The 14164-nt window shown below is 54.3% G+C and overlaps 1 protein-coding gene across 1 annotated transcript in view; it reads right to left on the bottom strand.

Annotated features, from left to right (window-relative positions):
- Positions 1 to 12553: 12553 nt before the first annotated feature.
- Positions 12554 to 14164, bottom strand: part of LOC112114618 (hydroperoxide isomerase ALOXE3-like) — an 18246-nt gene continuing 16635 nt past the window's right edge. The window contains exons 14-15 of the mRNA XM_026660338.1: positions 13455 to 13625; positions 12554 to 12788 (exon numbers count right to left, since the gene is read on the bottom strand). Of these exons, the coding sequence (XP_026516123.1) occupies positions 12609 to 12788; positions 13455 to 13625 (351 nt within the window). The 3' untranslated portion in view covers positions 12554 to 12608. The remainder of the gene's footprint in view (positions 12789 to 13454; positions 13626 to 14164) is intronic.

Here is a 14164-nt window from a genome sequence, read left to right as displayed (position 1 = left end):
ACCAAAATAATTGAAGCTGGCATGATTACATTGTGTTATTTTGACAATTAAAAGATGCAGAATTTTAAAATATTGTATGCTGAATTTTTAATTTTTTGGCGCAGAATTCCCCCAGGAGTAATACACAGCTGCAGTAGAATCCCTGTAAGTCACCAAAGGAGTGGAATATATTAAAAAATAGAGAGAGTGCAGCTACTGATTTCATTGTAGTGAACATTTGCAGCATCTACCAAGGGCAAGTTCACCAAAAATCACACTTCTGTTTTCTCCACATCAACACAGACAGGGAGAGCGTTTCCCAGATCATAGGCCACACACACCCAATTACTTCAGTTAGTTGCACAATTTGGGGTGTGCTGTTCACCATTTCAGAGCGGAGCCCTAAACCCACTACTGTTTCCTTGGTAGCACACCCGATGGCCCGGAGCATCCTCTCCTGGTGAGTGAACTGCACTTGAGCTTCTTCCGTGTCGTCATGCTGTGGTGGGGAAAAGACTAAAATAAAATAAGACAGTACTTGTTTAGCAAACAGTCATTTGTCCCAAAGTCCCTGAAAAATCTGAGCTACATCCAGGAGAACAAAACTAATATTCAGTTATGTGACCAAATGGCCTTCAGGAGAGAAAGAAAAACCCGCAACACAGAGTGGTATAAGTCACTTTCTCTTTCATACAAAATGAAATTCCAGAGCAGGTTACATCTGATGACTCAAAAATCAGGAGAGCAGATTCCCTTGTCACCTTCTCCTCTGATCCATTCAAACCAGCTTCACTCCACAGCACTTCATTATTATGGAGTCATGTTATTTATAAAAAAAAAAGCAACAGCATATTGAGGAAAAACTGCCAACTTCTCATCTGCAAACAATCCCAGCTCGGCAGGAAAACATCCAGAAGTGGCTTTGCCAATAGATGGAAATGGGGATTAAAGCGTAGAATGATCACACTGGGTTTGGGATCCATTAGAATTCTCCAGCCACTTTCAGCTCCAGCCCTAATGAGTCCAATTTAGGATCCAATTGCTGTTATTAAGTGCAGAGACTCTTTGGGAGGTGGAGGGGTATATAGGGAGGATAAACTCCACTGTGGCTCAGATATAGGCCAGCGCTGCTGGAGTGAGCAGGCCTAGTGATGGGGAAGGAGTGAATCCCTCCGACTCACCCCATTTCCTTCCGGTGTTGCAGAGGCTGAAATGATTCATTGAAATAGATTTTCAATAAGGGAAGTGGTAAAAAGAAAACAACCTGCTGCCCAGCACAACCTGGACCAGCGTGAGAACAACTGGGAATGAGACAATCCCGGTGCCCTTTACTCAGGGGTTCCACCCACCGCAGTACCCCCCCACTCTGGGTCTCCCCTCCCAGGGGAACCCCCAACCCTCTATCCCCACCTTGCCTCAGTGGCTACTGCCAGTCTCCATTTAGCCCCCGCTCACCGGGGCAGACGGCCGTCTGTTAATCACTCATCATCGGCAAGGGGGGTTGGACCAGCTGCCTCTGCCTATTCCTGGGCTGCCCCTCTGCAGCCCCAGTACCCTTTTGTGGGCCCTTAACTCAGCCTGCAGCCTGGGGCTTTGCTAGGCTGGAGCTCCCGAGCTCCCTCTGCCCTTCCCCAGCACTGCTCCACCCTAGGTACCCTCCTCAGCTTCCCAGGCAGTCAGGTCCTTCTCTCTCTAGGGGCTAGAGAAAGCGTGTGTCCTTCTGGCCCACTGCCCTCTTATAAGGGCCAGCTGGGCCCTGATTGCACTGGCTAGAGCTGTGGCTGCTTTCCCAATCAGCCCAGCTTTTCCCCTGCCACAGCCCTCTCCCAGGGCTGTTTTAAGCCCTTCAGGGCAGGAGCGGGGTAACCACCCCGCTACAGATCCTTTGAGGATACTGAAAGCATTGCCAGGCATTCCAGTTAAAAGAGGAAAGAAAGGGTAGGAATAAATGGCCCATTTGCAGAACAGAGAGAGGTAAATAGTGGTGCCCCCCAGAGGTCTGTACTGGGACCAGTTCTGTTCAACATATTCATAAATGATCTGCAAAAAGGGGTAAACAAGGAGGTGGCAAAATTTGCACACAATACAAAATTACTCAAAATAGTTAAGCCCAAAGCTGACTGCGAAGCGTTACAAAGGGATCTCACAAAACTGGGTGACTGGGCAACACAATGGCAGATGAAATTCAAAGTTAAGTGCAAAGTACTGCACATGGCAAAATAGAATCCCAACTATGCATACAAAATGATGGGGTCTAACTTACCTGCTACCCATCAAGAAAGAGATCTTGGAGTCATTTGCAGTACCCTGGAAGCACTGTGCTCCCCTGGGACTTGCTGTTGGGCGGGCGAGAGGCGCTTGTGTTAGGGGGCGCAGAGATGAGGGAGCGGTGGGCAGGCAGGGCCTGTGATCCCTTGTGTGAAGTGGGGGAATTGGCTTTGGGAACCTACCTGCCCCTTCTTGCAGCTCCACAGTGCGGTACCCCTCGATCCATTGGTAGCAGGGGAAGCAGTAGGTGTCCCCCTCGGGCGACGTCACCTGGACACAGTTGCAGAGCCAGATGTCCGAGGGGAAGAAGGAATAGGGCTCCTTGTGCAGTCGGATCAGCATGATCGGCCCCATGCATTGTGAGCTGGGCACCTGGTATTCGTCCACCTGGGGGGAGAGGGCATGGGGAGGGGCGGGGGGGAGCAGGGTTAGACCCCTGCAGAGTTGGGGGACACCAGGGATTCCCCCTAATTCCTGCACGCTGCTCATTGCACTTCCGCTCCGGCTTCTGGGGCAAAAGGGGAACCGCCCTGGCTCATGGAGGCTCTGCCTGAAGTGACCTCCAGGGGCACCACTCACACTGAGCCCAGAGATTGGGGGTCAGCGCAGAAATATTGCCAGGTCTAACCCAGCCAACGGCCTGCAAAAGGTCCAGAGCCCCACGCCTCTGCTCCCAGAGGGGAGGGGTGAGTGGCCCCTCCAGAGAACAAGAGATCTAGGGAAGCACTATTGTGGGTAGTCCTCTGTAACAATAAACTCCCTCTCCCCTCACCTCGTTAAACCAGTAACACCCAGGGAAACTGAGTCCCACCCCCTCTGCATGCAAACCATTGGAAAAACAAGGAAAAAACAAGAACATCCCCCACTTCATCACGACCCCCTTTCGATAACTCCCGTTTCTCTTCCAGCCTCTTGATTGCAAAACAGCCCCTGCTAGGCAGAGGCTGGGGCTCCCAGGTGCGCCTGGTTACCTCAAATTGCCGGGGAAAGGTGGAGACAAAGGGACTGGGGCTGTTTCGAGGCAAAGAGCTTCATAATTCACAGTGTCCTGCCAAGATCTGGGGAACAGTCCCAGCGGGCAGCGGATTGCTGCTCTCATGAGTTGTTGGCTGTGTGTGTGCATTGGCGGTGTGTGCCATCCTGGCCCTGCGCAGAGAGCCGGGCCAGCAGACCTCGATCGAACCCCCAATGAGGCCACCAGATGCAGCTAGCAGCGAAGGCGCCTGGCCAGGGGTATTGCCGACAGAGCAGGGCAGGGGCCCCTGCCCCCTCCGTGGCCCCAGCCCTGCCCCTTCTCTTCCCCCCCAGGTCCCGCCCCTGGCCAAGTTGGAAGCCGGAGTGGGGCCAGGAGCCGCGGACCCTCGACCTGCCCTGGGTGGGTGGGACTGAGAGCAGCCCCTGGCCCACGGCTCCCCACAGCAGCCTGTGCGGTGCTTACCCCGACTTGACTCCGGCCGGGGGACAGGGCCTCGGACCCACAGCTGGGCCATGGTAAGAGCCGCCCAGGCAGCTGTGGGGAGCCGCAGACCCTCCATCTGCCCTGGGCAAGGGCCTCGGGGGGCAGGGACATGGGCCGGGGACTGCTCTCGGGGCCCCCACCCTGGGCAGGTCGAGGGTCCGCAGCTCCCCACAGCTGCTCAGGCTCCCCAACCAGGCTCCACCTTCTGGCCTGGCAGGGGGGCGGGGCCTCAGGGGGAAGAGGTGGAGCAGAGGGCGGGGCCCGTGGCAAAAAGTGGACGGGCCATGGCTCCCTGTCCCCCTCCCTATTGTGGCGTCCCTGGAGCAGGGTGCTAATGCCCTGGCTCAGTGGTCACAGGGGCACTACCACATGAATGCCCGAGACAATGCTGTCAGCTCAGTGAGTAGCAGGACTTTCTGTTCCCCTCTCGGCCAGACAAAGGCACCTGCTCCGTGACCCCTCTTTATACCCCGATACAAACAAGTGACGCATTGCCCGCAGAGCTGCCAGTCTTGGGTGGATGTATTCCTGGAGATTACAGATTAATCTTTAATTCCTGGTGACTCTGGAGGGTTGCTGGCAACCCCAATTGCCCTTCTGATGTGGGAAAGTAAATAAGGAAGTGTTATTTACTCCTTCTCATAACACAAGAACTAGGGGTCTCCCAATGAAATGAATAGGCAGCAGGTTTAAAACAAACAAAAGTAAGTATTTTTTCACACAACACACAGTCAACCTGTGGACTCCTTGCCAGAAGATGTTGTGAAGGCCAAGACACTAACAGGGTTCTAAAAAGAACTAGATACATTCATGGAGAACAGGTCCACCAATGGCTATTAGCCAGGATGGGCAGAGATGGTGCCCCAGCCGCTGTTTGCCAGAAGCTGGGAATGGGCAGCAGGGGATGGATCACTTGGTGTTTACCTGTTCTGTTCATTCCCTCTGGGGCACCTGGCATTGGCTACTGTCGGAAGACAGGATACTGGGCTAGACGGAGTGGTCTGATCTAGTATGGCAGTTTTTATGTTTTTATATTAGTTATCACCCTTTACCTTGTACATGTTGATTCGATCAAAACATCTCTATCCAGCACGCTCTCATTTGACCTTATCTTTAGGAGAGGCCAACGTATCCTTGTTATCTCTGGGGACAGTGTTTTTACCCTACTAGGTTCCAGGGTGTTCTCGTACCACCCTTCTGGACTGCGTTTATGTCCCGTGCCTCGTACGTCTCAGGAACACGTGTGATTTTGCAATACCAGCCCTTGTCTTGCCACGTTCTGTGAGCTTGCCAGCGGGCATGTTTTATACTGGCCTGACTTCTGCTCACAGTCAGACTTTTGCTCACTTTGCTTTATATCAGCAGGGCCTGACTACCACTTTAGTCCAGGCCTAATACTGGGCCCCTTATACATGGCCTCATGTCTCAGGCTCTCTTTCTCCTACAGCAGCCGTGGAAGGAAATGTTTTGGGTAGAGCTAGTCAGGAATGTTCAACAGAACTTTTTTTTTGGGGGGGGGGGGAGTGTCAGAAAATACTGTGACACTCTGCACCCCATATTCACCATAGTGATATGATTCTGATATGGTTATAATATCATTATGATGCATCTTGTACAAAACACGTCCTGCGTGGTGGCATCTATGGAAAAGTGCTGGTTTGCTGACTGTGATTATCCTAGTCGTGTGCATGGATCAGTTTTGTTTCTGGAGTTCTGAATCTTGACTCTGCATCTGTATTTCAAATGTGTTTGCTCCTGAGCAAAACCCACAAAGCTGGTTTCCATCCAGTCAGCACATTGTGCAGGGGCGATCCAAGGTAATGGCTCGTCAGCACAGACACTGGGCCATAGGCAAAGCTTCGCCTCCCCTGATGAGCTTTCCTGGGGACGCTCCAGTCAGGGTCTGAGCAATGGCTGCTAGGACTCATGGAAGCCTGCAAGGGCATGTGACCAGATCAGGTGACACTGGACTCCATTTTAGTGCCTGTATTTTCCCCCAAACTATATTCGGGGCTTGGCCTGAAACAAAGAAGTTCCCTTCACATGGAAAAAAATATAAAAGAGGAAAGTGACAACACCATTTGGCCTCGCTCCCCGACACCACAACACCTGGAAACACCTTAGGAACAAAGACTGAACTGGGGAAGGGGGGGGTCCCAGGCAGGAAAGGAGGAAGCCTGCCTGTGTGTGGAAGCTTGGTGGACTGTTTGTACCATCTAACAGGGTGAGACACTGCTTGATTCAAACGCTGTCTAGTTCATAAGCCTTAGATTGCGGTTTTGTTTTATTTCTTCGGTAATCTGCTTTGATCTGTACGCTCACTGCTTATAATCCCTTAAAACTGATCTTTCAGTAGTTAATAAATCAGTGTTATATATTTTACCTAAAACTGTGTGTTGTTTGAAATACAAAGGGAAATCAGCTCAGGAACAGGGGCTGGTGCATTGTCTTCTCCGCGTTGAGGGAGGGGCGGACTGGAAAATAAATTTGCTGGTCAGGCTTTTGACCAGGGCCAGAGGGTACAGCTCTGGGGTCCTAGGCCATGGAGCTAATGGGGTGAGCTGGTTGGAATCTCTCTAATGTTAGTTGATGAGTGGCTGAGGAGAAGCCTTCATGTAATTGCAGATGGGTGTGTCCCTGCCTGTGTAAAAGTTTGTATAAGTGCAGGACTGGGAGTGGGTCTGCAGCTTGTCACAGCATCACAGTGAGTGAGGGAGCCCAGGCTGGTATACCAGAGGGTTCAGTGGTACCCCCGTTCCAGATTGCACCCGTGTGTGTGTGTGTGTGTGTCACAGCAGGGATGGGGTTTGGGGAGCAGTGGGGATGGGATGGGGGGAGCAACAGGGATGGGGTTTAGGGATTGGGGATGGGGTCCTGGGGGATGGGGTTTGGGGACCAGCAGGGATGGGGTTTGGGAAGCAGGGATGGTGGCCTGGGGAATGGAGTCCTGGGGCATGGGGTTTGGGGAGTAGTGGGGATGGAGGCAGCAGGAATGTGGTTTGGGGAGCAGGGATGGGGTTTGGGGAGCAGGGATGGGGGAGCAGCAGGGATGGGGTTTGCGGAGCAGGGATGGGGAGCAGCGGGGATGGGGGTTGGGGAGCAAAGATGGGGCAGCGGGGATGGGGTTGGGGAGCAGGGATGGGGGTAGCAGCAAGGATGGGGTTTGGGGAGCAGGGATGGGGTAGCGGGGATGGGGGTTGGGGAGCAGGGAGGGGGGGGGGGGGGGGGGGGTTGGGGGAGGAGGGTGTTGGGATATAGGTATTTAGGCCTGTTTAAAAAAAAAAAAAGGGGTGGGGGTGGAGTGTTAGGATATGGATATTCAGGCCTGTCTGTAAAGGCCTAGACTTTAAGAATTTAGGTGTATGTTTGTTATTTAGCTAGTTATAGCGGAATACAAGAAAGAATCAAAATCACTGTCTGTCGGTGTAAGGGCCTTCTCTCACTGTGACAGTCTGAGGCCCTGTTCTTAGGCTAAGGCCTTTGGCTAAGCAGTGGGAGCAGCCATAAGCTGGGAAGCGACCGGTCACGTCCTCACACATTTCAAACCAGTCATATTGAACTAAGGCAATCTGGGGCTGTTAGGAAGGTGATCCGATCACCTCCAGAGAAAGGGAAGAGCCTAGAAGATGTAAAAGGAAATTTAGATATTTGTATGAATTATTTGTGTTACGGTAGCAGCTGGAGGTCCCCCCTTGTGCCAGGTGCTGCACAGACCCTAACTGAGATCAGGACCCCCATGGTGTCAGGTGCTGGGCAAGGGACCCCTGTATAACCAGCCGCCCCGCCCCAGAGGTGGCTGCATCTCAGCGCTGGGTGAGGGGTCCCTGTATAAACCACCCCAATACCCCACCCCCAGAAGCAGCTGCATTTTAACGGGGGGAGATGACTGTAAGGCTGGCAAAGTATCTGAGAACGGCGCCAGAGAAACCTGAAGGATGCACCAAGGAAGGGAGTGAAAGAGGACAGATGCGTGTGCGGCAGAGACAAGACGCACCCATCCTTCCCCCGACTGAGCGAAAAAGAGGCGTCTGGCACCAGAGCTGGAATAGATTTGGCAATGCAGGGGCTGTGGAGGGCCATGAAAAGTGCTGGGCGGGGCACAGATCCCAGGGGCTCCCTCAACTGCATCCTGAGCCCCCCCACCACACCCCGGAGGGAGCCCCTCCACCCACCCCCTTCCAACAGCTGCCACCCTCCAGGAATCCACTGGTCCAGCAACGGGGGGGAAAAGGCAAATTATGTCTCTCGACTGGGAACAAACAGGAGACCAGAAAAACTGGCCAGGCCAGTCAAAAACCGGCCCCTGTTTTCCATGTACCTTCTTAAAAGTGATGGGGCCGTGGTCTGGTGGCCCTGATCCAAGGGGTTAGGCTGACGTTCTAATAGTCTTGGGGGTTGGTCCTGAGCCCAAGAAAGTTATTGCAGTGGTTAAATCTATTGTCAAATCTCAATGCAACCTGTCTGCAATTTGGGGCTATTTTCCAGCCAATAGTTCTGCTTCTTTCTACCCTATGTCATTTCAGCTGGTTGCCTGGATAATCAGCCGAACACAAGCTCCCCATGCAATGCTGCAGCCAAAAGGGTTCATGTGATCCTGGTGTGTATAAATGGGGGAATCTGGAGTAGGAGCAGAGAGGTGATTTTTACCTCTGGATTTGGCCCTGGTGCGACCACTGCTGGGATCCTGGGTCCAGTTCTGGTGGTCGCAATTCACACAGGATGCTGATAAATTGGAGATGGGTCAGAGAAGAGCCATGAGAACAATTCTCAAATGTGTTGTGTTGCCAAGCCCTTTCACACAGCAAGCCTGTGAGTGCGACCCCCCCCCCGCACACGCACTTGTAAATTCAAAACACATTTTTTATATTTAACGTTATTTCCCATGCTAACTTTCTAACCCTGTTGTTTAAAATGAATGGACCTTTTCTCACCACTTTTAAATTAAGACTAAACCACATTTTTATTGAATTCTTGTTATAAGCAGAAAAGGTTGTTTTAATAGTCACTGTTACTGGGGGTGCGAAGAAACTTTGCCAATATCACTTTTCACAGCAGACTTTGCACCCTATTGCCACCCTTACTTCTGTGCTGCTGCTGGCGGTAGCGCTGCCTTCAGACCTGAGTGGCTCGTGATCCCCACATAATAATCCGTGAGGGGCAGTGGTGAGCTGGAGCCGGTTCCCACCGGTTTGCAGGAACCGGTTGTTAAATTTAGAAGCCCTTTTAGAACTGGTTGTTCCGGGACAACCGGTTCTAAAAGGGCTTTTAAATTTAACAAAAGATTGGGCACCTGTCCCCGGCACCAGCTCACTTCCCCCTCCTACCCTGAACGCTCTGCCCCCCTTCTCCTCCCCCTCCCCTGCTTCCCGCGAATCAGATGTTCGTGGGAAGCCTGAAACAAGCAGCAGGCAGGTAAGCTGGGGCGGGGCGGGGGAGCGCAAGGAGGGCTCCAGGGAGGCGCGGCGCAGCCCAGTCCGGCTCCGGCCGAGCAGCTCCCTCCGGCCCGGCCCCCTGGCCCTGGCCTGGCCCCCGCTGAGCGCCGCAGCCCAGTCCTGGCCCGGCTCGGGCCCCGTGGTGCTGGTCCCGGTCTTGGCCGAGCGGCTCTGGCCCGGCTCGGGCCGAGCGGCTCTGGCCCCGGTTCCGGCCGAGCGGCTCCAGCCCAGCCTGGCTCGGGCCCCGCGGCTCCGGCCCAGCCGAGCGGCCCCAGCCCGGCTCAGGTCCAGCAGCACTAGTCCCGGTCCCGGCCAAGCGGCTCTGGCCCGGTCCAGCCCAGCCCGGGCCCCGCAGCGCCGCTCCCGGTCCCGGCCGAGCGGCTCCGGCCCGGTCCGGCCCAGCCCGGGCCCCGCGGTGCCGGGCCCGGTCCAGGCCGAGCGGCTCCGGCCCGGCCCGGCTCGGGCCCTGCAGCGCCGGTCCCGGCCGAGTGGCTCCGGCCCGGCTCGGCTTAAGTCCCGTGGCACCGGTCCCGGTCCAGCGGACCCAGCCCCGGACCCGGCCGATCGGACCCGGCTGAGCGGACCCAGACCTGGACCCGGCCGAGCGGCTCTAGGCAGCGCGGTAAGGGAGCAGGGAGGGAGTGTTGGAAGAGGGCAGGGGTGTTCGGGGGCTTGTGGGGGGGTGGATAGGGGTCGGGGCGGTCAGAGGGCAGGGAACAGGGGGATTGAATGGGGGTAAGGGTCCCAGGGGGCAGTCAGGAAGGAGCAGGGGTTGGATGGGGCAGTCAGGGTCAGTCGGGGACAGAGAGAAGGGGTGGTTGGATGGGGCAGAGGTCCCGGGGGGGCCATCAGGAATGCGAGGAGGGGTTGGATGGGGCGGCAGGGGGCAGTCAGGGGACAGGGAAGGGGGGTGGATGGGGCAGGGGTCCCAGGGGGGGCCTCAAGGAACATGGGGGGTTGGATGGGGCAGGAGTCCGGGTGGGGCACGACCCCCTCATGGGGTGAGGAGGTGGGAACCTGTTGTTAATATTTTGGCAGCTCATCACTGCTGAGGGGTCATGACCCCCGGTTTGAGAACCCCTGGATTAAAGGGTTAGAAAACCGGCCCTGTAGTGATAGACTCCATTTCCAGTTAAATTTTTCAAACTTTCATTGGAGGGGGTGAAAAGCCAATAACTTCGGGAGAGGGGTGTTGTTTTTTGGTTCAGAGGAGGGCTTTTTTGTTTGTCCATTGATGGATTTTTCCATGTGCATTTTTGTTTTGTTTTGTTATTGGACACCCCAAAAAAAAGTGGTTTTCCTGCTAAGAAAACCAGACTGCATTTGTTAATTTATTTATTTGGTTGGTGGGGGCAGGGAAGGGGTTGTTCTAAAAAAAGCACCAACTGCAAAACAAGAGTTTTAGTGTAAGATTTTGATGAACATTTTGAGTATTCTGTATTTAGGGCTGAGGCGGGGGGTTGAATATTTTTTGTCGATGATTTGGGGGCTTCCACTGAAGAATTGAAAATGTTTTGTTTTAATTTTTTCTTTTCTTTTTTGGGGGGGGCAGAGGCAGGGGAGGTGAATTGTTTATTTATTTATTTCCATCCAGCCCTAATGACCAGCTCTGCAGTTCTGCGCACGGAACTGCTTCTATGCGAGCCATATTTGGGGGTACAGGTAACATCTCCCCCAATTTCTGGGATCCACAACTCTCCCTCCAGGATCTGTGGATTTCTAAATAATTCAGAAAAATAAATGGATTGGATTTTGGGGCGGGGGAGGTGGGTTTAAGATAAACTTAGAGGGAAAAAATGGAATATAAGAAATGTTCAGGGGGAAAAAAATCCAATGTATTGAAATTTGCTACAAAAATATCATCAGAGTTAAGTTAATCAAGTCCAGAAAAAAGATCTAGATGAGAGCTAGAATTGGTTAAATGGAATCAATTACATCCAGTAATGGCAAAGTTCTTGGTTCAGGCTTGTAGCAGTGATGGAATAAACTTCAGGTTCAAATCAAGTCTCTGGAGTCCATCCACAGCTGGGGTGGGTCATTCAGTCCTTTGTTCAGAGCTTCAGTTTGTAGCAAAGTCCCTCCAGAGGCAAGAAGCAGGATTGAAGACAAGACGGAGGAGATGCAGCAACCTTTTATAGTCTCTTGCTCATGGAAAGACACCTTTTGTTCTCAAAGTGCCCAATCTCGAGGTCCTCGAGAGAGCCCAGATGACAAGCATCGAAATGATGATCATGAAGTCACAGCTACTTTGGACCAGTCATATCAGCCGCATGGATGCCAACAGAATCCCCCGCCAGCTTCTGTATGGTGAGCTCTCCCAGGGCATCCGGCATATAGGTCGTCCACGGAAACATTACAAGGACACCATCAAAGCCAATCTGCACTACAGCAGTATCAAACCTAGGGACCTTGAGGACGCCGCCAGCGACAGAACACAGTGGTGTGCAACAGTCAGAAATACCTGCATCGCCTTTGAGGAAGACCATTGCCGGCGTCTACAAGAGGCACGCGAACGACGTCACAGAGCATCAGCAGCGCACAATCCACTGACCGCGAACTTCCCATGCACCATCTGCAGCAAAATGTGCACCTCTAGAATTGGCTTGTACAGTCACCAGAGGGCACACCATAAGACCAACAACTGATGATCTGCACAGATTTGTCATCATCGGATTCGATGGACTACCAAGAAAGGAAAATCAGAGTAGCAAGATGGAGTCTGGAGTCACCTGGGCAAGTCACATGTCCAAGCATGACTCAGTTTGCAGGCCGACACCATTGTTTACATGTTAGTTTGAACGTTCCCAGGAAAGCTCAGATGTGGATTGGCGTCTCCCAAAGTCCATTGTCAGTTAAGTGTTTCTTGACTGGGCACTTACTGAGAATAGTCCTTTCTCAAGAAGCTGACCAAATGCTTCACTGAGGCTACTTAGAATCAAAACACATTGAGATACAAGAACAGAGCCAATATTCATAACTTCAACTACAAAACAACACACACACACAGATAGCATAATCATACTCAGCAAACCATAACCTTTCCATAGACACCTTACACAACAACCTTTGTACAACATTTGCTGCAAATATATAACAGTGGTTCAACAATGATCTATATGGTCACAGAGGGTCCTGTGGCACCTTTAAGACTAACAGAAGTATTGGGAGCATAAGCTATCGTGGGTAAGAACCTCGCTTCTTCAGATGCAAGTCTGAAGCTTATGCTCCCAATACTTCTGTTAGTCTTAAAGGTGCCACAGGACCCTCTGTTACTTTTTACAGATTCAGACTAACACGGCTACCCCTCTGATATATGGTCACAGGTTATGTCAGTAATGTCACACCCCACTAGACGGAATCAGCCATTCAGAGTGGAGCCAGGCTGTGATTTATTGCTCCCAGGACAGGATCTCGGGGACAGAGTTGCCAGCGGCCGCATGGTGCCCATCCCTGGGGCTCGCCGGTCGAGCTCAGATGGACGTGCTGTTCTTGATATGGTGGGGATCCAGGTAGCGGTAGGGGATGGGCAGGGATTTGTTCCTCTCTTGGATCTCCTGGGAGATCTGGGCCAGGCGCCCCTGGAAGGCTGCGATCAGCCGCTTGGGCTCCTCCTCCGTGAAGTGCTCGTCAGGGTACGTGCCCAGGGATCTCTGCAAGGGAACGGGAGAGGGGTGAGTGACAGCACGGAAGGGCTCCCTTGCCCAGCGCTGAGATGAAGCCACCTCTGGGGCTGGGGCAACTGGTTATACAGGTACCCCTCGCCCAGCGCTGAGATGCAGCCACCTCTTGAGCGGGGCAACTGTTTACACATGGATCCCTCACATGCCCTGGAGCATGGGGCAGGTGTTTAACAGCTGCATAGCAACACTGGGAAGAGTTCAGGCCAGGGAGAGAAGGAGAATCCTGCGGCCGGTTGAAACAACGCGGTGGAATTTCTGGGCATTTGAACGGAATCCCCCAAAGTGCAGCCAACAAGGGGGGGAAGAACTCAGCTGAACGACTCATTAAAGAGACACCCCCAGCTGCAGCCCAGTGCCCCCTAGCGCCACCCTGGGGCCAGCCCTGCCTGCCAGGGGAGAGCGCCCCCTGCTGAGCCCCCGCCCCACTCCCTGCCCCACAGTCCCCCTAGTGCCGCCCTGGGGCCAGCCCTGCCTGCCGGGGGAGAGCAGCCCCTGCTGAGCCTGCCCCGCTCCCTGCCCCACAGCGCCCCCTAGTGCCGCCCTGGGGCCAGTCCTGCCTGCCAGGGGAGATCACCCCCTGCTGAGCCCCTGCCCCTCTCCCTGCCCCACAGCGCCCCCTATCTCCCGTGTCCTCACCGAGTCCCCCGGCTTGCAGCAGATGACCCAGAGGGTGAAGACGATGAGGCTGGTGCTGTTGACCTCCGGGATGGTGTCCAGGTAGCTCTCCAGGGAGGTGGTGCCCTGGGCCTGGGGTGGGGGGTGTCTCATGGTGGCCGGGAAGTTGGGCATCCAAGCTCCGAGCTCATACTGCGGCCCAGAGAGACCCCCTGCAGTCAGAGCAGCTGGAGACACCCCCCCCCCCCCAGCCCAGCCAGGGATCCCCCAGCCCCAGTGGGGACCGGCCTATCCCAGCTGGGGACCCCCCCAGCCCAGCCAGGGATCCCCCAGTCCAGCCAGGGATCCCCTCCTCACCCCACCCAGGGGGCACCAGCACAGGGAAGGTCTGGCTCAGCCAAGGGATCTGGGCACCCAGGGCTTGGTCACAGTCTCACCCAAAGGCAACAGGTGGGAGAATCAAGGGTCGGGGTCGGGATGCTGAGTGCGACAGTGGGGGAGGGGCCTGGGGCCTGGGGCAGGGTCCTGAGGTGTCCGGGGTCTCACTGGGGTTGGGTGCTGGGTGGGGGATTGGGGGCTAGAGCAGGGTCCTGGGGATTGAGGTGTCAGTGGGGTGGGGAGCAGGGTGGGGGTGTCAGTGGCAGGACCCTATGGCCCCATGGGGAGAGTGAAGGGGGGGTGTCAGTGGCTGGACCCCAGGGCCCCATGTGGGGGGTGCAGGGTGGGGGTGT

This window comes from Terrapene carolina, unplaced genomic scaffold, assembly GCF_002925995.2.
Source record: "Terrapene carolina triunguis isolate 2854851 unplaced genomic scaffold, T_m_triunguis-2.0 Scaffold751, whole genome shotgun sequence".
Lineage (NCBI taxonomy): Eukaryota > Metazoa > Chordata > Testudines > Emydidae > Terrapene > Terrapene triunguis.
This window is presented reverse-complemented; position numbering and strand designations above follow the sequence as displayed.